The sequence below is a fragment of the Sorghum bicolor genome, chromosome 9 (assembly GCF_000003195.3).
Source record: "Sorghum bicolor cultivar BTx623 chromosome 9, Sorghum_bicolor_NCBIv3, whole genome shotgun sequence".
NCBI lineage: Eukaryota > Viridiplantae > Streptophyta > Magnoliopsida > Poales > Poaceae > Sorghum > Sorghum bicolor.
The window spans coordinates 2,736,883-2,761,690 of record NC_012878.2 but is presented as its reverse complement, the minus strand read 5'-3'; the positions used below and the strand labels follow the sequence as shown (position 1 = coordinate 2,761,690).

Here is a 24,808-nt window from a genome sequence, read left to right as displayed (position 1 = left end):
TCGATGTGAGGGGAAATTTTTTAAAAAAATAGTTTTTGGTGAACTAAATAAGACCTTATTATTATTTAAGGTTAGGGAAGACACTGTGTTTGTGACACCTCACATGACACATGAGAGTGAGAGGGCGCGGCCCCAGCAGCAGCAGCAGCTTACCACCGGCACAAAAGCGATGCGCTGGCAGATTTGGGTGTCACTCTCTCTCCCTCCCTCTCTCTCTCTCTCTCTCTCTCTTCCTTTTTTTTTTCTCTCTCTGCCCTGCCCACCCAGTGCATTGATGAAACTGTGGGCCACCCCACACGTGTAGGTGTTGCATTCCGGCCCCGCCCGCGTCGGCGTCGGCGTCGGCGTTGGCATCCCCAATTCATGGCATTGCCACCGGAGTGCTTTTGCTTGCTTCCGTTCCGTCTCACTCTCTCGAGTGTAGTGGAGTCTGGTCTGGATACATGATGATGCACATGCAAAAACAAAATAATGATTCCATTCTTCATTAGGCCTTGTTCGGCTGCCAGGCCCATATCCTATCCAGACTAGGATTAAGTGGCCACTAAACCGGACCGTCGGTCAGGTTTCGTTCCGGACCTATAGGGTTCCGATTTTATTCCAGGTTGAATTGAGAGGAAAATGATCCGGATTGATCAGTTTTCGATACGGACCAAATCTAACCGAACAGCAATTCTTGATCCGGTCTGACTTGGAACCGGGCATATTCAATCTGGATGGAACGAGCCAGATTTCGGGCCGTTCCGGCCAAAACGAACAAGGCCTTAGGGCATCTCACGCTGACGTCGGGAACGGGCCCACAAAACAAGGGCCACATGCCCATGGCAATATAAAGATTTTATAGGGCATTTGACACTGTCAATTTTCCTCAAAAAATAAAAAATAAAAAATGGCACTGTCAATTTCGGTTTGTTGTGGCTTTCGAACTTATAAAATACTATGTCTATTAAATTTCTAGCATGTGGACAGGCACATGTTGATGCCTATTTCCTATCAAACGGGTGGCAATAGTGAAATACAAAACAAACACAATCACTCAATCAGTCTCCTTTCTACAACATTGTTAACGAGCACAGTGATACAAAACTACCTTTGTACTACATGATTACTCTGCAGAAAACTTTATTAACACAGTTGCTATGCAGCCTTCAAAAAAAAAAATCAACACAGTACTACGAGCATGTCATGAACATGATACAAAAACATACAAGACAAACAGGCACATCTTCAGTCTTCACGACACGCAGTAACAGCCGCTGTATAGTTAGTTACACATCATGTCATCATTTTTTTCTTTAGGGCACACCATGTCAATGTCATCATCTCTTTCGTGCAGCAGAGGCAGATTTCTTATCAGTCATGATGAATGCTTAGATGATGGATGATGTTGAAACGCAGATCTCAGCAGCTTCGCTGAATCAGGTGCTTTCGTTCTGCACTTGTTGGAACCATGCGAGCCCTGGCTGACCACCACAATGCCTCGACTCTGGGATGGGAACTATTGGCCCCAAGAATATGCGCCATAGGTCCAGTATTATCGTGACGAGCATCGCTGCGCCCAGAGAGTCAACAGCCACCCTGGACAGGTTCCACTTCTCATCTTTCTCGTCAATCCTGAACCACAAGTAAACAGAGGTACACTAAGTTGCTGAAGAAGTTATAACGAGTCCTTGTTTTCTGTATTTTTTCAACAAAACAAGCACCAAATCAAATCATGGTCACGAAAAGTCCTCATAATAGATGCTACTGGTCTTTTATCACAAGTGCTATTTGTCTCAATAATCAGAGTGCCATTTATTCCATTATTTCATCAGGTGGGGAAGACGTAAGCTTGCTACATATGATTTGTTACTAGCTTAATCTCAAACTGAAGGAAAAGATAAGTACCCAAGCTTATGAAACAACAAAATTCAATGAGCCGACACTCCTACAGACCCAGCTGAAATGCTGAGCAAGTTCATTCTAATTTGAGGTTTGAGACTTGAGAGATGCTAACACGTTCAATATATCTACTTAGTAAATATATCTTTTGTGTAAACTTTTTTTTTTTTTGAAAGCAATCTTTTGTGTAAACTTAAGACTGATAAACAAAGTCTCACTTAGTTATTGAAGGCAAACAGACAGTTGGATAAGCACAAAAAAGAAATAGTAGAAGCATCATTGTTCCAAAGGAAATCAGCAGGTTTTCTTAGGAATGAAGAGCGAGTGAGTTCAAGTACAAGAAACCAAATAAATAGAAGATGGTAATGGATTATGGAACTAGTTATCACATCTAAGCTCAGATTCATTTTACCTTGAAAACATTGGGAAGCTGACGATGAAGTATATTGCATAGAACAAAGAACCTACTTTGTACATTATATCCCGGTCAACGAATTCATAGTATGGGAACTGCAAAAGTCCACACAGTGAACAGAATATCAGCCATGAACATGTGAAAAAAAACAGAGAAAACGATGGACAGTTACATATATATACTGACATCAGAAATGGAAAACTTGGCTTCTTAGACAGCATTGATGAAATGTGAAAAGTAAGATCAGTTGCATTTCTTATCGAATACCTTGACTATTCCCAGAAATAAAATGTATTGAACACACAACACTTACTTGCTCAAAATTTGGTCACACTTGAATATTTATCGTAGATTTTGGTATATATAGTTAATCCAAAAGAATCCTGACTCTTTCATCGTCGACTGAATATTAAATATTTGCAGACATTGTGCATGGTACCACCTTAAAGCTATCGTTTCTCACTTGACCAGTAGAAGGATGTCATGCTGAAATAAATTATTAAATGGGTGCTCTCAATTATTTAAACTCTATGACTACAGTTGCATGATCTTATGATAATACACCTAGTACTTCAATACTATATAATTTCAAGTTTTCTTGGAGTGTGACAATTGTCAAAACTAAATAACACATTGCTCTATCGAAAAAGAAATGGAACTAGCATATTAGGCAAATTTGCAACTGATGGTACATGCACATGACTTATTGAGATAGCGAGTCCTAAAAACTATGGATTATCCAGAAGTTTTAATCTGCTATTGTCAACAACTAGGTATGTCTAAATGTCCTGAAATGTCTACCAGGTCCAGCATGCCAACATCTTTTTTGAAAATAATGGCCGGAGCTCTGCCCTTCAATTAAGGTAGGAACCAGCATGTCAACATCAACTACAGTAATTTACAAATGCCCAATGAACTAAACAAGGGATATGCAATATTACTTGGGGTGAGCACTAAACTATTTAGTGTAATAAGACAACAATTTTTCAAATTTTATATATAAAAGGAAAATTGAAAGTACTAGAACTAGAAAGTGGAAGTCAAATGTAAGCTAGAACATACATTTGCAATGGCTAGGGTCTCCAGGTACGCTATGAAGTATGACAGTGCTAAAATCCATGCAGCTTCAAATAACCAGCGAATAGACTGTGGTAAGTTAGCTGTAGAGTGACGTAATCTACGGAGTGTCATATTTGATGCCATATGATAGAACAGGAAACAAGCATGGGTCAGGAGAAACGTCGTATGGGGTACCTGAAACATGAAAGTAATTAAAAAAAATCATAAATAACACTGCAACTGTGATCAATAATTAACTCAGAAAAAATGGGAACAAGGTGCTTGGACACTCTTTTTTCTTCTTAAAACGATTGCAGAACATACATGCCAGCTCAACTATCTAGTTTCTATTGTCAGTTTTTCTGAAACTGCTAATACAGGTGAACCCTGCAAGCTTGGATTCAGATTCTTAAACCAGAGTGGTTCCACATACCATGTTCTCAAACTAAGGAAACATGAACATATCATCCAGAACCTTGTTATAAAAAAATATGTTAACTAAACTAATAATACAGTTACCCCAAATTGTGATGTGATCGAGGTAATGGATTTCCTCTGTTCCACAACCATCCTGGATCTTTTTGAAAGTAAACCATCCTGGATCTTCCTTATCAATAAAATGATAACAATAACTCTATTCAATTTTATCCAAGTAGACCTTAAGAACAGCATCGACGTATTGGTAGTACATATTCATCTATTACTATGACATCACATCAAATTTCAGTACATTGAATTCGCCGGAGTTTATCTAAGATGGAGAAAATTCGGTTTAACTGCGGTGACGTAGGATTGCAAACATCGAACCTCTAGCTGTACTATCACATGTATGTTGGAACACATGACAAACAAGTTGCAGTACTTGTAACTGTGCATCTGCATAACAAAGATGCCACTGAAAATAAGGGAGAACATCTACAAGAACTAGAAGCCATCAAGCCTTACATTATTCATCCTCCATGATGGAAAAGTATATGACGCGCCAAGAACTGTGAAGAAGTAATGTGTCCAGAAGTAGTTACCGACATAGCTAAAAATTATAATCCAAATATTAGCCTGCAATGGTAAGATGTGTTTTGGATTTAGCAAATGGTTTTGGAGAGATAAACTGAACCAACAAATCTCACTAGTAAAAGGAAATCCATAAACAATTGAGAAGTACATGTCTAGTTACTTGAATTGGTAGCTTGCTACAGAATCATTAGAGTAGCTGCACACTGAATTCAAATCATAATGATTTTAAAAGTCCCAATTCATCAGAGGCCAACTGGTAAATTTTCCCAAATTTGCCACAGTTTTTCTGTACTCACTAGGTGAAATTAAAACTCATTGAAGTTAACAAGTTGAATATTTTAGGATATGATGTGCAGTAACAAATATAATTTACACAATGTTTACATGAAAAGAATTATTTAATAATATTTATAAACCCAAATTGTCACGAATGATTCTCACAAATGAAAATAATTACCTTGACCCAGTATCGATCTTTCAAATTTCTAACACTATCTGCCTGAAAAGTGAAGTTAAGGATAAATTAGTTTCTGAACATATGAAAAGTCGGTTTATGTTAAGAAGAAAGGTTCACATTAAATAGTATAAGAAAATGGGCTGCATTTTGAATACAAAAAATGAACAGCATTATCTTTAAGGGAACCAAAGTTAGTCAAACAGCAGCTTTTTGTTCAATCTTCAGAATAATAGCCAGCATATAAGCTGGAAGCAAAGTACTGGTACAACAGAACAAAGGACACTATTCAGGAATAAACTAAAGCATTGAGGACATACTGAACATGACCTGGTATGAATTATACAAATCACCCATAAGGTTGTCTTCACAAATCACAAAAAAGAACCTGTTTTAATACATGGTTAAAAATAACAGGTGTTATCAAAGGTGAAAAGAAGAGCACATGACCGGTACCATCAACACAGGCATGTCACCTAATATTAGGGCAGAGGGGGGGGGGGGGGGGGGGGGCAAACAGGAAAGAGAGCCCATACTGGAATGGGCTTAAAATCTAATGATCTTCCAGTAACAGAGCATCATGTATCTTGTGCTGACAGATGCATTTAATAGTTTGCCAACTACATGCGCTATTCCTTTCCATCTCACATTGTCAACTAATGGTAGATGGTTGATTTTTTTAGATCACGGAATAAGCATCCCAGCCTTCACATTCACAAAGAATGCTTATAGCTTAAAACAAACAGGTATAGATGGTTGATAATATTAGCAAAATGTCAACACCAGCAGTGTCCCTTCACTGGTGTGGATTACAGACACAAATCACATGTGTACCTTATACTCTGAAGAATTAACAAAAATCATACATATTTTATGACCTTACTTGAACAGAAAAAGAGAAAGGCATACATATGTTGGCCAGAGCAGCAGCCAGCCGAGGGAACAGAAACAGGAGGATGGTATTTATTTATGGATTACCTTCCCTACGAGGAAGAGTGGGATGACGAACGCCGGCACCGTGGACACCAAGCCAAGGATCAGGTACTCCAGCTCCGTGAACCTCTGCACATGGCACAAGAAGCCAAGAATGGGCAGAAAGATAATAATGTACGTATTAATAGTAGCTTATTCACCCACTCCGATCCACTCCCAGAACAACAACGCATCCTGATCTCGTCGTGGTCGTGGCCACATCGTCCAAGATCCAATCGAGAACCCGATGGACGGACCAACCGGGAATCATGCGGGTCTAGATGAACACAACGGAGGAGCAGCAAGCACACCTCGTAGAGCTTGAAGGGGACGACGACGCCGAGGCAGAGCGTGAGCCAGAAGGGCGTGTAGAGCAGGAAGAAGGCCTCCCCCCAGCGCTTGCTCCCGTCCTCCGCCATCCACGCGCTCCTCCTCCTCCCCGCGCCGCCGCTACCGCCCCTGGGCTTCGCCCCCGGCCGCCGCCCTGCTGCGAGAGTGAGGAGAGGAGAGGACAATACCCCGTCCCCGTCAGATACGCGGAGGGCCACCGCTCCCGGAAGCACGCGCGCGCGCAGGGAGGGCGTGACGCACCTGCCATTGGCGCGCTTGCTCCGCTCTGTACCGCCCTTACTCAGGCAGGAATCAGGACGCCGGCCGACGGCGACGGGTGGGGATCGAACCGGAGCCGAGGTGCGGACGCCTGTCGGCCTGCGTGGAGTCTGGAGTGGGAGTGGAGGGGGAGAAGAGGCTTCTCATAGGCCTTCCCGCGCGCGGAGTGGAGTGCAGTTCGCGCTCGATTGCCGTGCGTGCATGGGCCGGCCCAATAAGCCTTACGAGTAACCGTTGTAATTGGGCTGGGCTCTTTCCGAGGTCTTCTGGGCCCAACAGTAACTTTATTAGAGTGGAAAAATTCTGGGTCATGGCTTTGGATTGGAGGCCTGGCTGACGAAAGCACCTTATCCGTTTCGTCTCCCGCGCGAGCCCCCTCTGCCCGGCGGACGACGGACGACGGCGCCTTCCTTGTACCGGGCACCGGCCATGGCGCCGTTCGTGTCCAAGCTGCTGTCGCTGCCTTCGACCCACGGTGCCTCCACCTGGCGCCGCCGCCTCCTCCTTCCCCGAGCAACAGCGGCATCGCCCAGTCCGAGCCCGGCCGGCCGTCGCATCGCGCCGCCGCCCAGGTACTACCGTGCGCGCGCCCCATGCCCTGCTCCTTCCTCCGTCGTCCCTGCTCTTTCAACCTAACCCACGCCAGGCACCCGATCGTGCGAACTCACCGGAATCTGCGTGCGCGCACGCGTGTTCCCGTTGCGCGTGCAGCCGGAGTCCAGCGAGGCGCTCCGCCCCGAGCTGCGCCTCCGCATCCTCAGATCGCGCCGGCGCGACGGCGGCGGGCCTGGCTGCAGCCGAGGAGGAGGAGCTTGACGGCCTTCCGTTTGTCCAGCTGTCTTCAGACATCCTCCAGACCGAGCTGAGCTTGCTCAAGGCGGACGCGCCCCCGGGCGCCGGCAACGGCGAGGATGGTCGCCTCTCGGGACGAAGAGAAGCCGCTGCTTACCCGGCTGCCATGAACGGTACGGAAAGCAGGTGCTCGCTCGAAGACAACCTGAGTAGCACAAGCAAGCAAGCACCAATTCCGAGCTCTCGTTTCTCACGTCTCCATCGCAGCATTGTACGCGGCCTGCCTCGCCGGGAACGTGACCGAGCAGCTGTGGAACTTCACCTGGCCCGCCGCCATCGCCACGCTGCACCCGAGCCTCCTCCCCGTCGCCGTCCTCGGCTTCTTCTCAAAGGTGCGCCATGCCATGCTCTGCCTCTCTCGCCTGCCACACTCTCACTCTCTCCTGCGGCCGGAGACTCTCACTCTCTCTCTCTCTCTCTCCTGCGTGCGCATGCAGCTCGTGGTGTTCGCGGCGGCCCCGCTGGTGGGGGATGTCGTGAGCTCGCTGCCCCGGATCCCGGCGTACCGATCACTGACGGTGATCCAGACGGCAGCGCACCTGGTGTCGGCGGCGATGGTCACGTACGCCTTCACCGTCCCTCCAACTTCATCTGCCTCGGCGCTGCTCCTGCAGCCGTGGTTCGCCGCGCTGGTGGCGTCCACCGCCGTCGACCGCCTCTCCTGCGTCTCCCTCGGCGTCATCACCGAGCGCGACTTCGTCGTCCAGGTACTTACACGCCATTGCCATTGCCAAAGAGATGTTCCGACCTGGAGAACCGATTTCCGCTCATGAGAATGATGAGATCTCTGACACCATGGCTGGCTGCTGAAGTAGCTAGCAGGGGAAGGCAGGCCGATCGCGCTGGCGCGGGCGAACGCGGCGCTCATCAGGGTCGATCTCCTCTGCGAGGTACATCGAGCCTGTTCATCATCTTCATCTTTCATGGCGACGTCCATCATCGTCATCATCATCATCATCTCCGAGATGCGTTCTTTGAGTGCAGACGGCGGGGGCGTCCATCTTCGCGGTGCTGCTCTCGAGGAACGACCCGGTGACCTGCGTCAGGCTGTCGTGCGCCATCTCGCTCTGCGCCCTGCCCCTTCTGGTTTTTCTAGGCGGCGCGATGAACCGGCTCGCCGACGGCATCTTCGACCGCTCATCTGCTGCTAGTGCTAGTCCGGCGGCGGACCCGCTGGAGCGGTCCGGACGACGACATGGGAGGCGGAGCATCACGGGGGTCGGAGAAGCCTGGGAGACCATCAGGCGCGGCTGGACGGTGTACCTCCGGCAGCCCGTCCTCCCGGCCAGCCTCGCCTACGTGCTCGTCTCCTTCAACGTCGCGCTCGCGCCCGGCGCTCTCATGACCACCTTCCTCATCCACCACGGTACGTACGAACCATCCCGGCCGGCCGGCGGCCGCTGTCGTCCTCTATTCTTCAGCTTTGTCGATAATGGCGCTTCCTCGCGTTGGCAGGAGCGAGCGCGTCGGTGCTCGGCGTGTTCGGCGGGTCGTCGGCGGTGGTGGGGATTCTCGCCACGTTCGTCACTCCATACCTTGTCAAGGAGCTGGGCATTCTCAAGGTCAGCCCAGTACATGTACATCCATTACGCGTTCGTTTCGTGCCAGTTCTGACACCACTGTGTGTGTTCGAATCGTTTCCATGCACTGTGACAGGCCGGAGCGGCAGGGCTGGTGGCGCAGAGCGCGCTCCTGGGCGCGGCGGTCGTCGTCTTCCTCCTCACCGGCGGCCCTCCTGTCTCGCGGCGCGGCGCCCTCTTCGCCTTCCTCGGCTTCATCGTAAGGCCACCGACACGACCTTTCTCGTCACGACATGGATTCGGAGCAGCTACTACCCTGAGCTTGATCGGAGGACACGTCAGCGTCGTAATGATGGCATGCATGTATGCAAATGCAGGTGGCGTCGCGGCTGGGGCACATGGCGTACAGCGTCATCGGGCTGCAGGTGGTGCAGACGGGGAACCCCATGGGGAAGGCCAAGCTGATCGGCGCCACGGAGATCGCCGTGGCCAGCCTCGCCGAGCTCGCCATGATGGCTGTCGCCGCCGCCGTCGCCGGGGACGCCGCGCACTACGGCTGGCTGGCCGCGCTCTCCGCCGCGTCCGTCGCCGCCGCCGCGTGCCTGTTCTGCGCGTGGCTGGCTAACCCCACCGACGAGCTTAGGAGGCTCTTCCCCCCATGCTGATATATATAGGAATAGGAGGCGCAATTCTTTTTTGATATTCGTCACGTCAATTCATGTGTACGTAGCCTCCAAATGTGTTTGCAGGTATACAGAGCTTCGAATTTTTGCATGTTCTGCGTCCGCTGTTTATTTGCATGGCTATCGACACAAAATCGACTATGGATATGGCTGATCGATTTGTTGCTCGAGGTTGGCCTAATCAACAATATTGTCAACAACACGCTAAACCTATATCTTACTCGAGCAATTCTCCACCTCTTATCACTCAGAATCTTTTTCAGACGTCCTATTCCTCTGTCCTCTTATCTCCACCGAGCCCTCTGCCCGTGTAGAGTAGAAGAGACCACGTGCTAGTATGCACGAGACCATGCGGCGCAAAAGCAGCCAAGCAGGTATCTCTGTGAATCTTTCCCGCACGCAAATCGTTCAATGGGAGTGTTTGTGACTCTGCTTTTATAAACTCCACTGTGTAGTAGCTCTAAAAAAACTAGATTTTGTGGAGTATCTCTTTAGGTGCTCTCACAACTCCACTCTTTTTTCTCGAGCTTAGTGCGTGGAGCTAAAATCGTTTGGCTAAAAAAACGTAGAGCAGAACAGTCCCAAATACCTCGAATATCTCTTTCTATGCAAAACTCCTGCATGCAAATCAATCTCTTCCTCTCGTCTACAATTTTTCTTTGCATGCAAAACTCTCTCCCGCATCTGAATTCTATGAATTTATATTGAATTTACAGTATATTTATATTAAAGCTACACTGATTATTTTGGCGTAACTTCTGGATAGAATTGGTGTAAGTATATTACTATTTGAAAATTCTTTGTTTTGTTAATTTGTTTTTTAAAAATTGTATGTATGTATGTCTAATTTTGAATCCATATGTATATGTTTTCATCAGCAATCCATAGAAAATATATGCTTAATTTGATAATCTTGTTTTTGTTAATTTGTTTTCGAGGGGAAAAATCGAGTGATGACAGGCTCTAAAATACTTGGGAGGGAGGAAGAAGTGAGTACGAGAGGTCTCGAGGGGGAAGGCAAGAGGAGATCTCAAGATCCGGCGATTAGCATCATCACCGAGGACGGGAGAGACGAAGAGGAAGGAGACGGTATCTTCGAGATATGGCGGTGGAGACCTTATCAGAGTGCAGCACGATGGTCGTGCCATGATTGGACCGAGCCAAGTTGCCGTGCTTTGGGCCGTGTAGCCCACGGGCTGCATGCTCATTTTTAGATGGCCCCGTTCGTGTCCAAGCTGCTCTCGCCGCCTCCGCCCCACGCCGCCGTCTCCTTCCCTGAGCAACACAACAGTGGCATCGCCCAATCTAAGTCCGCCCGGGCGTCGAATCGCGGAGCCTGGCATGACGCGGAGCTCACCCTGCGCGGGTGCGTCTACTGCGTCCTCGACCCGAAGCTCACCCGGAGCGGTTGCGTCCTCGACGCGGGGCGGGCGGCGGCCGACGACGCCAGAGCCAGGGCAGGGCAGCGGCGCGGCCGACGATGCCGGAGCCGGCGAGGTGGCAGACGATGTGGCTGGAGCTGGAGCCGGGGACGGCGGAGGTATGGGGCCGTGGGCAAGGGTGACTGGGTGAATCGGCGGTGTGGTGTGGACTGGACTGGACTGGAGGATGAAGAAGACTAGAATAAATTAGATGGACGGTTAGGATAGACCTGACGGCCACACACACCAGATATACATGCGGCTCTGCTCTTCCCGTGCTTCGAGTGGATTGGGCTGCTCTGCTTATACCCAGTGTTTCTGGCCGTCCGTCTCTTCTTCCACTCAGGAACCTCCCCCAACACTTCGTCCTCATCGATGGCGGCCACGGCGAGTGTCACTACCACTGCTCCCTCCTCATCTCCTGCAGCTCTCCTCAAAGCATCGCCTTCTTCGCTTATCTCCTTCCGCCCCGTCTCCCGCCGCTGCAAGCACCTCTGCGTCAAGACCAAGGTCAGCTGCTGCTTTATTTCGTCTTGCCGGCCGCCTCCCGATATCATACAGGCCCAACATGTTTCCAATGTCCGTTTATTTTTCTTTCTACCTCTGCTCTTGGTTGGTGTTTTGGGTTATTTTCTTCGAAACTTGCTGGTATACTATTTCAGAGAACTGGAACAAGAAATTGTTGTTCTTTCTTGTGATCTTCGGTTTGTTTTTTTGGTGTCATAGACTCATAGTTCGCATATCTTACTACACATGAGCATAGGACTGGACTACACGAGTACATGAAGAACTGAGAGCAGCTCTATGTGCCTTTCTTTTAAGTTCTACAAGAGAAACACCCCTTTAGCAATGCATATATACGTTGCTACAAGTCTGTATTAGTGTTGCAAGCATCTATACCAACACATTTAGCATGTATTGCTAGAAGTGCGTTCGCAAGGGTCATATAGTGAAGTGTTGGTAACATGTGCAAACAAAAGGGTTGCAAGTTAGCAATGGATATAACCGTTCAACGGCAACGGACGTATCTGTTGGTATTGCCAATAGCCAATCTTGAAATTTTTGGATTTATACACTATACACATGGTTGCTCAAAATATATTCATGATAAATCCTTACAACTGTAGTGTATGATAAGCAAAATCGAGAACAAAGGCTGACTTATAATGCACGAACAGAGCACAATCTCAATGAAGTATATTGATTTTTACTATAATACTTTCAGTTAGTTACAAGAGCTGGACTCCAATAGATTTGCAGTCAGGACCTGCTGGTTCAAACACTGACTGAGAAATAAAAGACACAAGCCTAAGTCTAAAATTGTCTTCTAAAATACATTGACTACTTTGCATAATGTCCATTCTCCGCTAGAGTAGAAAATCATGATGCTTCACTCTGGATCCTTTTCCCAACTTGGTCGGTTATTCTGAATGAAAGAAAGAAAAATGTTTGTGTGGAGGAGTTGGCCGCAGGCAGGGCTGAGCAGTTATATTTCACGGATGGTGTAGAAGGCAGAACATGTGATTCTTCGCTTGGTTGGGCTTGGGTTCACAAACCTGTATGCGGTTAACAAATTAATTTGCAGGTGGCCTTATACTGTGAAGCAAGTATCATAGTGAGAACAGTTGCTATGATTACTGTAGTGTCAGAGCTTACACAAAATAGGAATACGGTGCTAACAAGCTAAAAGCCTAAAATTGTAAAACTACTACCCCCTTCGAGTAAAGGAGTTTGTGAGTGTGAGGAGTAAGCAGTACAGTTTGTCTTCAATTTTTTCCCTATCTGTTACTAAATGGGATTTAAAATTTCAACCGAGTAATGTTTAGTAGAATAGTTACTGAGTTTTTTTACTGGACATCATTTTTTTACTAGAGGTATAGTGACATCATGTGTTATAATATAGCCCTGCGACTCATGAAATCCAATGATGATCAACCTTGCATATCATCGGTAGTTTTAGTTAATAGGTGATGGAGATAATCCCTTCTTGGTGCAATGGTGCAAGTTTTTCCTGTACGACTTCATTCCCAGATTATAGAAACAATGCTGGAAATTTATGGTCCCTATATCTTCAGCTAAATGGAAAAAAAATGTGACTTCTGAACCTTCTCTATTTTATTCTCCTTTCAGTTTTGGTAGGAGAGTTGTTTGGGGTAGGAAAAATGTGCTTCCGTTTGGTTCCTTTCTGTATTTGCCTTTTCTCCTCAAAGCTTTGAAAGGTTTCATTCAAACAGGCCACAGAAAATGACCAGTCTGCTAAAAAGCCTCAAAAGGTGAACAGCATTCTTTGCCAGGACTGCGAAGGAAATGGTGAGCACGCTTTTGTTTGAATTTACAGGAATGATTTTTTTCCATTTCAGTTAAATGTTTCTGCTAAATGTAAGGACACAGTATGTAGCACCTCAAGGCCATTTGGCTCCTTACTTGAATAATTATATGTAAAGGAAGTAGAAGTGGATCAGAAACCAGTTACAGACTAAACAGATGACCCTTTCTTTTCCTGATTGGGCTTAGTATTCTGTTTTGTCAATGCATTATTGGTGGGTTTCGTTACTGTTGCTGTCACAAACCATGAATTGAACACTGATATACCTTAATACGGCAACCCTTATATCAACATACATTTGAAATAGACATTAGCAAGAATATGCTATAAAACTCATCTCCATAATTATGGAATGGAATTTCATCACCAAATTATACCTGAGCAATCTTTAATACTGTAGTTTAAATACTTTCCCTGAATCCTGACTGAATGTTTCTGATACTATATGTAGGAGGTTATTATACTTTCTCCCATTACCATTCCTGTACATGACATGGACCCCTAAGTATAGGAGAAATTCAACTGTTAAATAACCGTCTGGCATAATATAACAAAATCAACAAATTCTGCTTGTATAATATTTTAAATGTTTCATCATCTTTGAAGCAATTTTATTTTGCAACCTTGTAAGTACAGCATTTACCAAAATAAGTACTTCAGAAAAATCCCAGTTCAAAGATATAACTGAAGGCTCTTACTGTTGCTCAGATATAACTATGCTAACGTTGGATTGTAGAAGCATTATTTGTTAATTGTAATGCATCATTCTTCTACAGAGGACTAAGACGTCCTGTGTAGCATGCATGCTATGCATCCACTCCTTACAGCAGTTTTCCAGTTTTGCTGTGCCTTTTGTTGTAACAGTTTCACTGCAAATTGGCAGGTGCAATCGCATGCACCAAATGTGAGGGAACTGGGGTGAATTCTGTTGACTATTTTGAAGGTCGATTTAAAGCTGGAGCTTTATGCTGGCTTTGCAGGTATAACAAAAAGTACTTGTGTCACTATGAGTGGTTCATTAGACCGTCTAAGTATCGGCCATTTAGACGGATGAGTCTCCTCTAACTTAATAAATCCTCTGATTCGTTTGAGATTCAGAAGCTTGATTTACCCAACTAGTCGTTACTTTTTTATCTTGCAGAGGAAAGCGTGAAATCCTATGTGGGAGCTGTAATGGTGCTGGCTTCTTGGGTGGATTTATGAGCACTTTTGATGAAACGGCGCAATAGGGTCATCGGTGTAACTTTTAAGTTGGATTGGGGGAGCACAATGTATGTATCGTGTTCCATGGAAACATAAGCGTGGCCAAACATGCCAGCCGCACTATACGTTCGGTGCGATTTTTTTTCATGTGCTTTTCTGCTAGTTTTACTCCCTCCAGTTCAAATTGTATGCCTTTTTAGTTTCTACCCACGGCCAAATTTGAGCTGAAGAATATTGCACTCCTAAGCAAATGGTTGTTCAAGCTGCTGACAACAGATGAGATTTGTCAACAAATAATCAGAAACAACAGATGAAATTTAGCCATAAATAATCAGAAACAAGTATTCAGTCTCAAAGCCGTTAGCTAACTTTATTGGAAAAGTGGGCATTCTCATTTCTGGGGAAGCCTTGACATGATTTCCTTCTATTTTGGCTCCTTTCTAGTTAAAGACGGTTGCTAAATACGGTTCTGGGTGGACAAATGACTTGGAAATTCACATCGGAGTGAACAATATCTTTGCTTATATAACATTGTTAGACATAAGCAACAAACTGTAGCAGAGGTTTTAAATTCACACGGATTTATCAAAACGAGTTGGTATGTCTGATTGCAAACCTGGTAGTACTCCTTTTATCAACCGGTGAAAAAATACTAGTCTTTGAGGGAACATCTACCAGTTTGGTGGAAGTGGATGTTGGGTTGAGGTCGTCGAATGTGTGTGTGGGAGAAGCCACACAGGCGGTGAAGTGGCGGCACGATAGAAGCCATACAGATACCATGGAAGATGAACTGTGCACTCAAAAAACTAACGAAACAGTTCTTTTTAGGTGAAGTAGGGCAATGGGATGACGGATGGGAGTGTGATTTGAGGAGCCTCTCAAATTTGACGCCCCAGTAGGGTGCTGTTGGGGTTCTTTTTTTTTCCTCTTAACTCTCAAATCAAATAAAAGTTGTGCCGAAATTCTAATTAATCAAACAATATTTTAGAGCAAAAAATACAACTATGAATCTGGTAGGTAAGTTTATTTTAGCATGGAGCGTGTTAATGCGCCACTTGTCGCATTCTATGGGAGAGCGTGACCCCAGCCCCATCTTCTTTCTTGTGTGCTCAACCCATGCCTTGTTTACTTCCAAAATTTTTTGCAAAATAAAAATAGTAGCACTTTCGTTTGTATTTGACAAATATTGTTCAATTATAGACTAACTAGGCTTAAAAGATTTGTCTCGTTAATTCCGACCAAACTGTACAATTAGTTTTTTATTTTCATTACTCAATGCATACGTCTAAAGATTCGATGTGACAGGAAATCTGAAAAATTTTGCAAAATTTTTGGGGAACTAAACAAGGCCCCAGTCATCTTCCTCGCGCCTCGCCTACCCCACCTCTCGTCTTCCTCACTTGCCTCCCGACCAGCGGCTTCCTCGCCACCAATCGAACCACCCGATATGCCACCCTCGCCACACCACCCCACCTGCCCTCCTCAATCCTAATCGAAAGCCAAGCTCTGACTCCTCTCCCCCTGTTGTCGACCCAGGGCAACTGAATGTCCAGTGCCGCCCGCACGGGGCGTCCCGCCTACCTCATTTGTCATCAGTCGAACCACCACGCCCGCCAGGCATCTGCTTTTCAAAAGTCATCAGCCATGAAGCACTTGAAAACCTAAGCCTCTAACCCTGAAATCCTATCGCTAACAAGCTCATCTATGTTGATGACAGTGAGAAAGGAAGACAAGGTTCACGAAGCATGATGTGTCAGATTAAAACGTGCACTCTGTAATATGCGCGCCCCCGTCGTCTATTAGAGTTTGCCCTTTCAGCACTCTTAGGCCTTGTTTAGTTCCCCACCCAAAAACTTTTTATCCATCTCGTCAAATCTTTCGACACATGCATGGAGCATTAAATGTAGATGAAAAAAAACTAATTGCACAGTTTGGTTGTAAATTGTAAGCGAATCTTTTAAGCATAATTAGTCCATAATTAATCATAAGTGCTACAATAACCAAACATATGCTAATAATGGATTAATTAGACTTAATAAATTCATCTCGCAGTTTTCAAGCGAGCTATCGGCTATGTAATTTATTTTTTGATTAACCTACATTTAACATTTCAATTTATGTCGATATATCTAATGTGACACCATTTTTTTTTTTGACGAAGAGTGATAAGAAGAGTTCTTTCAGTGTCACATGCGACGAATATAGGAGAACTTATCGAATTTGTGGGTCCCACAACTGGAGAGGGTCGCTGACTTGTGGGTCCATGGGGCCCGGCTATCCTCCGATGCTCCACCACGGCAACCACTGCCACTGGTAGGCAGCGTTTGTCCGTGTCTGTGCTGTGTCCATGGCGACGCAGCTCGCGACCCGCGGCCTCCCCCTCGCCTCTCGCGGCCGGTCTTCCTGCGCCGCCTCCTGCTCCTCGTGCCCGCCCTCGTCTCCCCATCTCGGTCGCCGGCCTAGCCGCCGGTTCCGCTGCTCCTCGCCACAGGTGATTAATTCCACACCAACCGTGCCCTGCCCTGTGCGGCAGCGCCGGCAGGCACTGGTGGCTGTTAGAGTGACTTGATTTGGATGCAGGTCGATGCAGCGGCGGCACCGCCGGCGAAGGGCGGCGAGTACCGGCCCTCCTTCGCGGACGACCTCCTCCTCGCCTTCTTCCGGAGCAAGATGGTGGAGGTGAGCTCCACTCCATCCACCGATTCCTTCCTTCCCTCCTCCAGTTAACTGATGCTAAACCAGGTTCTTTTATTTAAGTACAAGGGAGAAAAAAAAACTTTTGGTTTATTAGAGTTCTGCCATGCTAGATACTAGATGATGTCATAATTGAATCTTCTGAACACTCGTGCTAGTAATTCATCACCAGGTTCTGCTCTGCTTCGGAGCAGCTTGTGCTAGATAATTTGCATCAACAGTCTGACAAATCCTGAGAAATTGACGCCACGTGCATAACTAAACTTGCGACAATTATTAGGTTAGTTCATTGGACTACTTTTTATGAATGAAAAATATACACACTTGCATACAACCTGAAAAGTTACCTAGGAGTGGCGATGAAAGAAAAATTCTTGTGCCTTCAGTAGGAATTAATGCCGGTTCGCGGATTACCCCGCTTGCGCCTTTAGCCTTCAGATAAGGTACGAGTAAGGCTCTGTTTGGATCCATAGAACTAACAACTAGTTGACTAATTTTTAGTCCCAAAAAATCCAAACAGTCAAACCAATTGCTAGTCCACTAGTCATGGACTAGTTGTTAGTCCATTAGTTCACATATATGAGCTAATTGGCCTAGTTGTTTGTCCTAATCCATCCAAACAGGCCCTTAGAAAGCCAATCCCCTGTTCACAAGTATCTGATAAGTTTTAGGTCAATATGTAATATCACAGTTTTGCATAAAAGAAAGACATGCAATTACATTCAGTTGATTCTCTGAAAAGCTGTAGGAGGTTGGATGGGATTCCGAAAAGCCTGGGTATGCTGGGCTAATGGAGGTAGCAAACCGTCTCATGGTCAAGGGAAAGAGTGCTATGGAGACTGAGCAAGCTGCTGTATGTCACTGCTCTTGTTCCTTCCTTCCTAGTCTGTGCACATCTGTCTGTCATGGAAACTTTAATACCTGAATCAACCTTAGTTTTCTGTGTCTCTCTTTTTTGCAATCGCCAGGTCCGAGTACTACAGTCATTGTTTCCACCTGTCTTGCTTGTTCTTTACAAAGCTCTTTTATCGCCAATTGCTAATGGTCAACTAGCTGCCATGATGCTTGGTGAGTCTACTTCTAGTAAAAAAGTACAGCATTTCCATGTATAATACAATCTTCATTTCTTCTTAACTTGGTCCCTTTGGTGTTGCTGCATTCTCTTGAGCAGCTAGAGCGACTGCGCTTTCATGCCAATGGTTGATGGGCCCATGCTCAGTTAATTCAGTCACTCTGCCTGATGGAAAATCTTGGTCAAGTGGGGTATCGATTTGTTCCAACTTTCAACTACTCCTTGTCTGTTTTGTTCACTATGACTCTGAACATGGAAACCATGCTTTTTTTACCTTGACTTGATGATGAAACTTCTAGGTGTTCGTTGAGAAATGCAAGTATCTGGAAGAGAGCAAATGTCTTGGCATTTGCATCAACACATGCAAACTACCAACTCAGGTTTGCTCATGTCTATACTATGCATTTAGAATGCTAGATTTGTATTTATTTAACACTCGTCCCCAATCTTTGAATAAGCTACACTTTCCATTTTCAGACTTTCTTCAAAGATCACATGGGCGTTGATTTGTACATGGAGCCAAATTTTGAAGACTATAGCTGCCAGGTAAATATAGTTTCAGACTTTGTGCACTACTTGTTGTTGTCGATTGTTATGCTAGCTAAAAGAACTTTGCGCCTGCCATTTGTACATGCTTTTGTGTAGTACAACCAAAATTCAAAATAAAGCACAGCACTTAACAATAAGTTTACGTTGTTGTTTATCGCAGTTCAACTTCGGGGTGCCGCCTCCACCTCTTGATACTGACAAAGCCCTCAAGGAACCGTGCTTGGACATCTGCACAAATGCGAGGCGACGCAGAGAACTAGGGAGAAATAGTAGCCCAGATGAGCTCAGTTGCCCCCAAGTTTAATATGCACCTTGCACATCATAGATAAGAATATAAGATGTCATAACCCGGTAATGGTATAGGTACCCTTGCTTTGATTATTGCACATTGGGCAAGGTGTGTTACTCAACTCTGACAGTCTTCGTTCAGCAATGTCGAGTAATTTTGGCAATACCAATTCTATATTGCACACATGCACGTATTCAATTTGATCAACATAAGTGGCAAACTCAATCTGTTCCAAAGATCAGCATCCAATGAAACACCACAGTGATCTGGATATAAGTTCAGCTGCCACCAAAAAAAAGGATAAGTAAGAACAGGGAACAAAATATATGAAGCAACATATAAAAATATGAAGTCCAATATTTTATCAGAAAAGTTATGGCAGGCAAAGCTCCATGTTTGAAGTCAGGAACATGTTGAAAAAGAAAAAGAAAATCACCGCATCCCAGTTGTCGAACAGGGAGTCTGAACTTCTGAACAAGAAACATGATCGGTTCTTGGGTTGAACAAATGGGGTGCACCATGCCCGGTTCCTGGAATGGAAACTTAAACTTCAGTTCCGATGGATCACTGCTCCCTCTGTAGAACCCAACAACTGATCATGCAGAGCCTGCTGTCTGTCTGCATCCACAGCCACAAGGTAAGCAAACGGTGATCCTCGTTTGGCTGATAAACCATAGCAGATATTCGCTGATTTGTTATGAGAGAAAAACACTGATGAATAGTCAAGCGAACAAGCTGTTTGGTAACAAAGGAAGCTACGAATCTGCTAGCAGCTCTCACTGTGAGTTAAGATTCTATCCATGGCATGCTGTTATATATACCATGATCCGCCACTCATATGTGATGTGAGGCACTCCCTCGTCCACGCGATGGTCACCGCGGTGCTACTGGCGCATGCTATACACGACTACACCGTGGAGTGTGCATTTATGGCACTCTGTTTTCATCATGTTTAAAATTTTTACGGATATGCCTAAAATTACGTGGCCTATGTACCTGCTAATCATCAATTATGTATGTTGACATGTTAATACAACGACGTGCAAGCGAATTTTACACCGATTACTTCATACGTATATATTGTTGTATAACTTCATACATGCATATTTGAGAATTATTAGATCATGTGATCCTAAATTTTTCGGCTCTCCTTTTGTATTTGTCGATCTCCGTTGGTCCACATGTTGTGATCACATTTCTGATCTCGGCTTTTGCCAACTCGATCCCGTTTTTTGTCAAAAAAAAAATGTAGAAACAAAAACAGGACAGGGTTTTTCACCAAACATGAAAGCGATCAACGTACAACCAAATATGCAAGTTCAGTGGTCACAGAAAAAGATAACTCCAAACCACGGCAGGCAAGCAAAGAACATGTTACAACAGAAACCTCACTGACTGCGTTCTAATTGCCTGAATCTGAAGTCCTATAATTCGTGGTGTTGGACAAGCAGTCTGTACTTTGAGCACACAACATGATCAGTTAGTGGGTTGAACAAATGAGTATCCACATGTCTCGCAAAAAAAAAAAAAAAATCAACAGATCCAGTTACTTGCAAAAGAAAAGTTATGGTTGCTTTGCAACCAGGATTGCCTCCGGTATTAGATCATGTTTTTCACCCAAAAGAATTACATTTGTGAGTTTGTGATTTGGAAGAAGAATAGTATAGTAGAATACACTCAAAACGACAATCTTACGCATAACCTGCTGTTCTGCATCCCACAAGGAAAGCAAAGAATTATCCTCTGCTCGCAGCAGCTCACAACAGCCTGACAGTAGCATCCTCTGTTTTCTCTGCATGTACTGTATGCCATCTTTGTCACCAACGGAAGCTACGAATCTAGCTAGCTACCATTTGCTCCATCATATCACTCCAGAGATCGTATACTCCAGAAATTCTTGCGTGTTCATGTCATCATCGTCTCTCTCTAACCAATCCGACCTAATAATAATAATAACTTATGATTCTATATCCATGTCGTCGTTAGCTTGATTGGACACTCGTATGCGAGCTATATAAATGCATGGTGATCTCCTACTGTGCTAGCCAACAGACGAGCTCCAGGTGCGGTGCGGCCATGGCGGGCGACGACATCACGGTGCACGTGGAGTGGCTGGCGCGCCGGCTGACGCAGCAGCAGGAGGACGCGGCGGCGACGGAGCATCACCGGATCATGGTGAACACCCTCCGCGTGTCCCGCGTCCCCGAGCACGTCCGCGACCACAACGCGGACGCCTACACGCCGGGGCTCGTCGCCGTCGGCCCGCTCCACACCGCGAACCGCCGGCTTCGCGCCGGCACCCGGCTCAAGATGTCGTATCTGAACAGCCTCATCTCCCGCGGCCACCCAGACCCGGCGAGCCACCTCGCCGTCATCCAGAACTACGTCCGCCTCGTCGCCGTCCGCGAGCGGGAGGCCCGCGCCATGTACGCCGCCGAGGACGCCGACATGAGCGCCGAGGATTTGATCCAGATGCTGGTGCTCGACGGCTGCTTCGTCATCGAGCACCTCGTCAACGTCGCCACGGGAGTGGAGGAGCCGTCGCTGCACGCCACGCCGTTCGGGCCCGTGCAGCTGTCCGTCGACCTCGTCCTCGCCGAGAACCAGATCCCGTTCTTCGTCCTCGTCGACCTCATCAAGAGCACCAGGCTGCCGGAGTTCGACACCACGGGGTACCAGCCGACGGAGCTGCTCATGAAGCTGGTGCTTTACTACCTCGGCGGCGAGAAGGGCCGCGACATGAGCGTGGGGCTGCCGGCCGCGGACGACGTCTGCCACATCCTGCACCTGCTCCACGCGATGGTCACCACGGCGCGCACCGGGTGGGAGCCGCCGCCGCGGCTCCAGGACGCGGCGCCGGTGGAGATGATGCGGGAGGCGGCGCGGCTGCTGCGTCGCCTCCCGCTGCTGCTCCTGGTGCCGCTGCTGTACCCGATCCTTCCCGAGGAGAGCCGGTGGCGCGGGAGCTACGGGCGGGAGGACCTGCCGTCGGCGAGCGACCTGAAGCGGATGTGGGTGCGGTTCCAGAAGGCGCGCGGCGGCAGCACGAGCAAGGCGCCGGCGGGGATCGCGTCGGTGCTGGGCGCGGTGCCGCTGGCCGTGAAGCTGGCGCACGAGGACCGGCTGCGGCTGCCGCAGCTGCGGATCGAGTTCCGGACGGCGCCGCTGCTGCTGAACCTGATGGCGTTCGAGCAGTCGGCGGACCAGCGCGGCGGCGACGTGTCGGCGTACGTGTGGCTGATGGCGAAGCTGGTGCAGTCGCCGGAGGACGCGGGGGTGCTGGTGGCGGCGGAGGTGGTGGCGGCGGCGTCGTCCGGGAGCGAGAGCAAGGAGGACGTGGCGCGGTTCTTCAGGCGCGTGGGCGCGGCGAGCGAGGCGGCGGCGGAGCTGGAGAAGAGCTACCTGGGAGAGACGGTGCAGAAGCTGCGGGAGCGGAGCCAGCACCCGCTCTTCATGATGTGGGCGGACGTGCAGCGCAACTACTTCACCGTGCCATGGGCCGTCGTCGCCGAGTTCGTCGCCTTCATCACCTTCATCTCCACCATACTGCAGACCTACGGATCCTTCAAGCATTGACACTGACTCCACCACACCAAAAAAATCACCAAGTTACAATTTTCTTGAAAAAATAATTTTAGTTTGTACGATGACTTATTTATTTATTTATCTATCTATCTTTCCATTATTAAGGATCCAAACGCATGTTAGTAAAGTTTTTCTTTTGATAACCCTACGTTATATTTTTTTGGAAAAAAGCTACATAACCCCTAAACTATCAAGAGTGGACTACTTCACCCCCCGAAATATAAAATCAGATATTCTACCCCTGAACTTTTAAAACAGGTCAAATAACCCCTACAGTGGTTTTGGATGGTGGTTTTGTCTTTTTTTTTAATTTATTTCCACTAAATCTTTAAAAAATCATAATAAATCATAGAAAAATTATAAAATGAAAATTTCAATTTTGTTGGACTTCTGATGAGTAGATCTACAAAGTGAATATATAATATGGTATACTTTAGTATGAAGTTTTTGTTGTAGCTTTAAATCTATATTTTTCTGTAATTAAATCGAATAATTGATATATGCAGTTCCTATGATCCAATTGTGGTGAAATTTTTATGGTGGGCTCATTATTGTATGCTTGAACTATGGTAAAGTTTCATACCCAGTGGATCACGTATAACTTAGTTATCAATTTATTTAGCTTTATTCTTGTTAAATATATGGTTTCATAGTTCGGGGGTGAAGTAGTCCACTCTAGATAGTTTGGAGGGTTATGTAGACTTTTTCCTTATATTTTAGTTGTATCCAATCCAATGTATATAAGAATTGTATATTGAACAATGAGATCGACAACCTTACAATTCACAACATTTTCGTTTAAAGTTATATTGGTACCAAAATAATCGATATAATTAATGTTTAGATTTACAAATATATATATATAACATTAATTCATAAATCATAAATTTATAGTTCTTTTTTTCTCTACAGCTTTCGTATAAACTTTTATCTTCCACATATAAAAGTTATGGTTTTTTGAAGATGTTGTGACAGAGAATAGGAAACACCGCTGATTCAACCGTGGTAAATACTTCCCGCCGGTTTCAAGCGGAGGCAGTAGTATAGTTTGAATTTTTTTTGGTCTGGGTCATTTATTTTTGCCAAAAAAAAAGATTTTAAAAATATTAAAAAGAATATATCCATGTTGCTGGGGCGCTGGGCTGCACCATTCGACCCTAACCTTGTGGGCTTTTATGGACCGAGTAGCTGGGCTATGCTTTTAGAAGCCCAGGAACAAGAAACAGAGGGCAGAGCGTTTTCTCTTTACAAATCAAACTTGCTGCAACGGTCGGTTCCGAAGTACTAGTAAAAAAAACATTTTTTCTTTTAGCATTTTTATATGTTCTTTCATGCAAAACCTCAAATTCAAGTTCAAACCCTTTTATACTTTGTGACGATACATAAGGAACAGATTGTTCAATACTGCGATTGTGCAATTCTAGACTGCTGCACTGACGCTGGGACAGTCGTTCCCTGTTCTGTTCATGAAATTTTGCGTAGACACGCTCACCTGAACAAGGCGTGAAGCAGTACACCTGCAGCGTTCTGTCTTCAGTTTCAACGGACACTGATGCGATTGCGAGTTGTTGAACTGTCTCCGTCTTGGGCGGCGGCGAACAGCTAGCTAGCTTCCACATCAATGTTCTTTCGCTTCACTAACCAGGCCACGGCTGCTGGCCCATTCACTCTCCTCAGCAGCAAATCTTGACAAACTTGCATAAACAGTTCGACAACGACCGGACCGGATCGCACGGCCAGGAAGTTCAGCATTCCAGGCAGCAGCAGCACCTCTGAAATCTGAATCTCTATCTGAACTGACCAGGAGTGTAACAGCTGTTTCAGCTCTCAACTCGAACTGTCAGTCCATCTGGACCAATTCTAGTCGCCCCCAAGTAATTCTTGGTTTCTTTCTCAATAATCTGTGTGCTTGACTTTCCCAAACCGAAACAGGGATTCATTACTGCTCCAGCTTCTCACGGAAACTGCGGCGGCTAATTGGTTTTAATTTGCTGTAGCAGCGTGATTTGTATGATTTTCACTTAGTTTATGCATTCATGAGATTGTGGCATTTACGCTCCAATCTGTATGTGGATTCTTGTGACTTCTTTTCATCTACGATGGAGAAGTCTGGGAACTGTCTATTCTGTTGTTAGGTGATAAATCACAATCTCTGTTTTTTAGATAAAATCACAATCCCTGTGAATGGTACAGGGCAAAAGTGAGGTTTT

At 46.0% G+C, this 24,808-nt stretch overlaps 5 protein-coding genes across 7 annotated transcripts; 4 read left to right on the top strand and 1 right to left on the bottom strand.

Moving 5' to 3' along the window:
• Window positions 1,030-6,531, bottom strand: LOC8071275 (cycloeucalenol cycloisomerase). Of its 2 annotated transcripts, none has more exons than XM_002439181.2 (8): window positions 6,387-6,531; window positions 6,107-6,282; window positions 5,802-5,885; window positions 4,827-4,868; window positions 4,301-4,411; window positions 3,359-3,550; window positions 2,294-2,391; window positions 1,030-1,614 (listed from the first exon to the last, which is right to left on the bottom strand). In XM_002439181.2, the coding sequence occupies exons 1-8, from the start codon at window positions 6,391-6,393 to the stop codon at window positions 1,419-1,421; spliced, it is 906 nt and encodes a 301-aa protein (XP_002439226.2). In that variant the 5' UTR covers window positions 6,394-6,531; the 3' UTR covers window positions 1,030-1,418. The 2 variants fall into 2 exon arrangements, with proteins under 2 accessions (XP_002439226.2, XP_021302763.1); XM_021447088.1 differs by having other exon boundaries at window positions 6,107-6,279; window positions 6,387-6,527.
• Window positions 6,734-9,679, top strand: LOC8068179 (solute carrier family 40 member 3, chloroplastic). Its single transcript, XM_002440486.2, has 9 exons — window positions 6,734-6,976; window positions 7,116-7,369; window positions 7,464-7,588; window positions 7,694-7,963; window positions 8,072-8,146; window positions 8,241-8,622; window positions 8,712-8,818; window positions 8,913-9,035; window positions 9,154-9,679. The coding sequence occupies exons 1-9, from the start codon at window positions 6,834-6,836 to the stop codon at window positions 9,439-9,441; spliced, it is 1,767 nt and encodes a 588-aa protein (XP_002440531.1). The 5' UTR covers window positions 6,734-6,833; the 3' UTR covers window positions 9,442-9,679.
• Window positions 11,125-14,684, top strand: LOC8068178. The gene is made up of 4 exons (XM_002440485.2): window positions 11,125-11,390; window positions 13,115-13,190; window positions 14,090-14,186; window positions 14,348-14,684. Exons 1-4 carry the CDS (start codon window positions 11,256-11,258, stop codon window positions 14,433-14,435), a joined length of 396 nt encoding a protein of 131 aa, XP_002440530.1. The 5' UTR covers window positions 11,125-11,255; the 3' UTR covers window positions 14,436-14,684.
• On the top strand, window positions 16,698-20,089 carry LOC8068177 (beta-carotene isomerase D27, chloroplastic). 2 transcript variants are annotated; one of them, XM_002440484.2, is made up of 8 exons: window positions 16,698-16,900; window positions 16,990-17,088; window positions 17,852-17,956; window positions 18,072-18,171; window positions 18,275-18,366; window positions 18,475-18,555; window positions 18,653-18,721; window positions 18,885-20,089. In XM_002440484.2, exons 1-8 carry the CDS (start codon window positions 16,757-16,759, stop codon window positions 19,026-19,028), a joined length of 834 nt encoding a protein of 277 aa, XP_002440529.1. In that variant the 5' UTR covers window positions 16,698-16,756; the 3' UTR covers window positions 19,029-20,089. The 2 variants fall into 2 exon arrangements, with proteins under 2 accessions (XP_002440529.1, XP_021302561.1); XM_021446886.1 differs by lacking the exon at window positions 17,852-17,956 and having other exon boundaries at window positions 16,704-16,900.
• On the top strand, window positions 20,431-22,711 carry LOC8071274 (UPF0481 protein At3g47200). Its single transcript, XM_002440483.2, has one exon. The coding sequence runs from the start codon at window positions 21,036-21,038 to the stop codon at window positions 22,587-22,589; it is 1,554 nt and encodes a 517-aa protein (XP_002440528.2). The 5' UTR covers window positions 20,431-21,035; the 3' UTR covers window positions 22,590-22,711.

Bases quoted from the DNA above. Each gene is read 5' to 3' on its own strand.
- LOC8068177 (XM_002440484.2), top strand. From the start codon at position 16,757: ATGGCGACGCAGCTCGCGACCCGCGGCCTCCCCCTCGCCTCTCGCGGC. The intron at 18,367-18,474 runs GTATCGATTTGT...TGAAACTTCTAG, and splicing joins GAAAATCTTGGTCAAGTGGG to GTGTTCGTTGAGAAATGCAA. The intron at 18,722-18,884 runs GTAAATATAGTT...TGTTTATCGCAG, and splicing joins TTGAAGACTATAGCTGCCAG to TTCAACTTCGGGGTGCCGCC.
- LOC8071275 (XM_002439181.2), bottom strand. The intron at 5,886-6,106 runs GTGTGCTTGCTG...TGCCATGTGCAG, and splicing joins TCCCCTTCAAGCTCTACGAG to AGGTTCACGGAGCTGGAGTA. The intron at 4,869-5,801 runs GTAATCCATAAA...TTCACTTTTCAG, and splicing joins CACTCTTCCTCGTAGGGAAG to GCAGATAGTGTTAGAAATTT.
- LOC8068178 (XM_002440485.2), top strand. From the start codon at position 11,256: ATGGCGGCCACGGCGAGTGTCACTACCACTGCTCCCTCCTCATCTCCT. The intron at 11,391-13,114 runs GTCAGCTGCTGC...TCATTCAAACAG, and splicing joins ACCTCTGCGTCAAGACCAAG to GCCACAGAAAATGACCAGTC. The intron at 13,191-14,089 runs GTGAGCACGCTT...GCAAATTGGCAG, and splicing joins CCAGGACTGCGAAGGAAATG to GTGCAATCGCATGCACCAAA.
- LOC8068179 (XM_002440486.2), top strand. From the start codon at position 6,834: ATGGCGCCGTTCGTGTCCAAGCTGCTGTCGCTGCCTTCGACCCACGGT. The intron at 8,819-8,912 runs GTCAGCCCAGTA...GCACTGTGACAG, and splicing joins AGGAGCTGGGCATTCTCAAG to GCCGGAGCGGCAGGGCTGGT. The intron at 9,036-9,153 runs GTAAGGCCACCG...ATGCAAATGCAG, and splicing joins TCGCCTTCCTCGGCTTCATC to GTGGCGTCGCGGCTGGGGCA.
- LOC8071274 (XM_002440483.2), top strand. From the start codon at position 21,036: ATGGTGATCTCCTACTGTGCTAGCCAACAGACGAGCTCCAGGTGCGGT.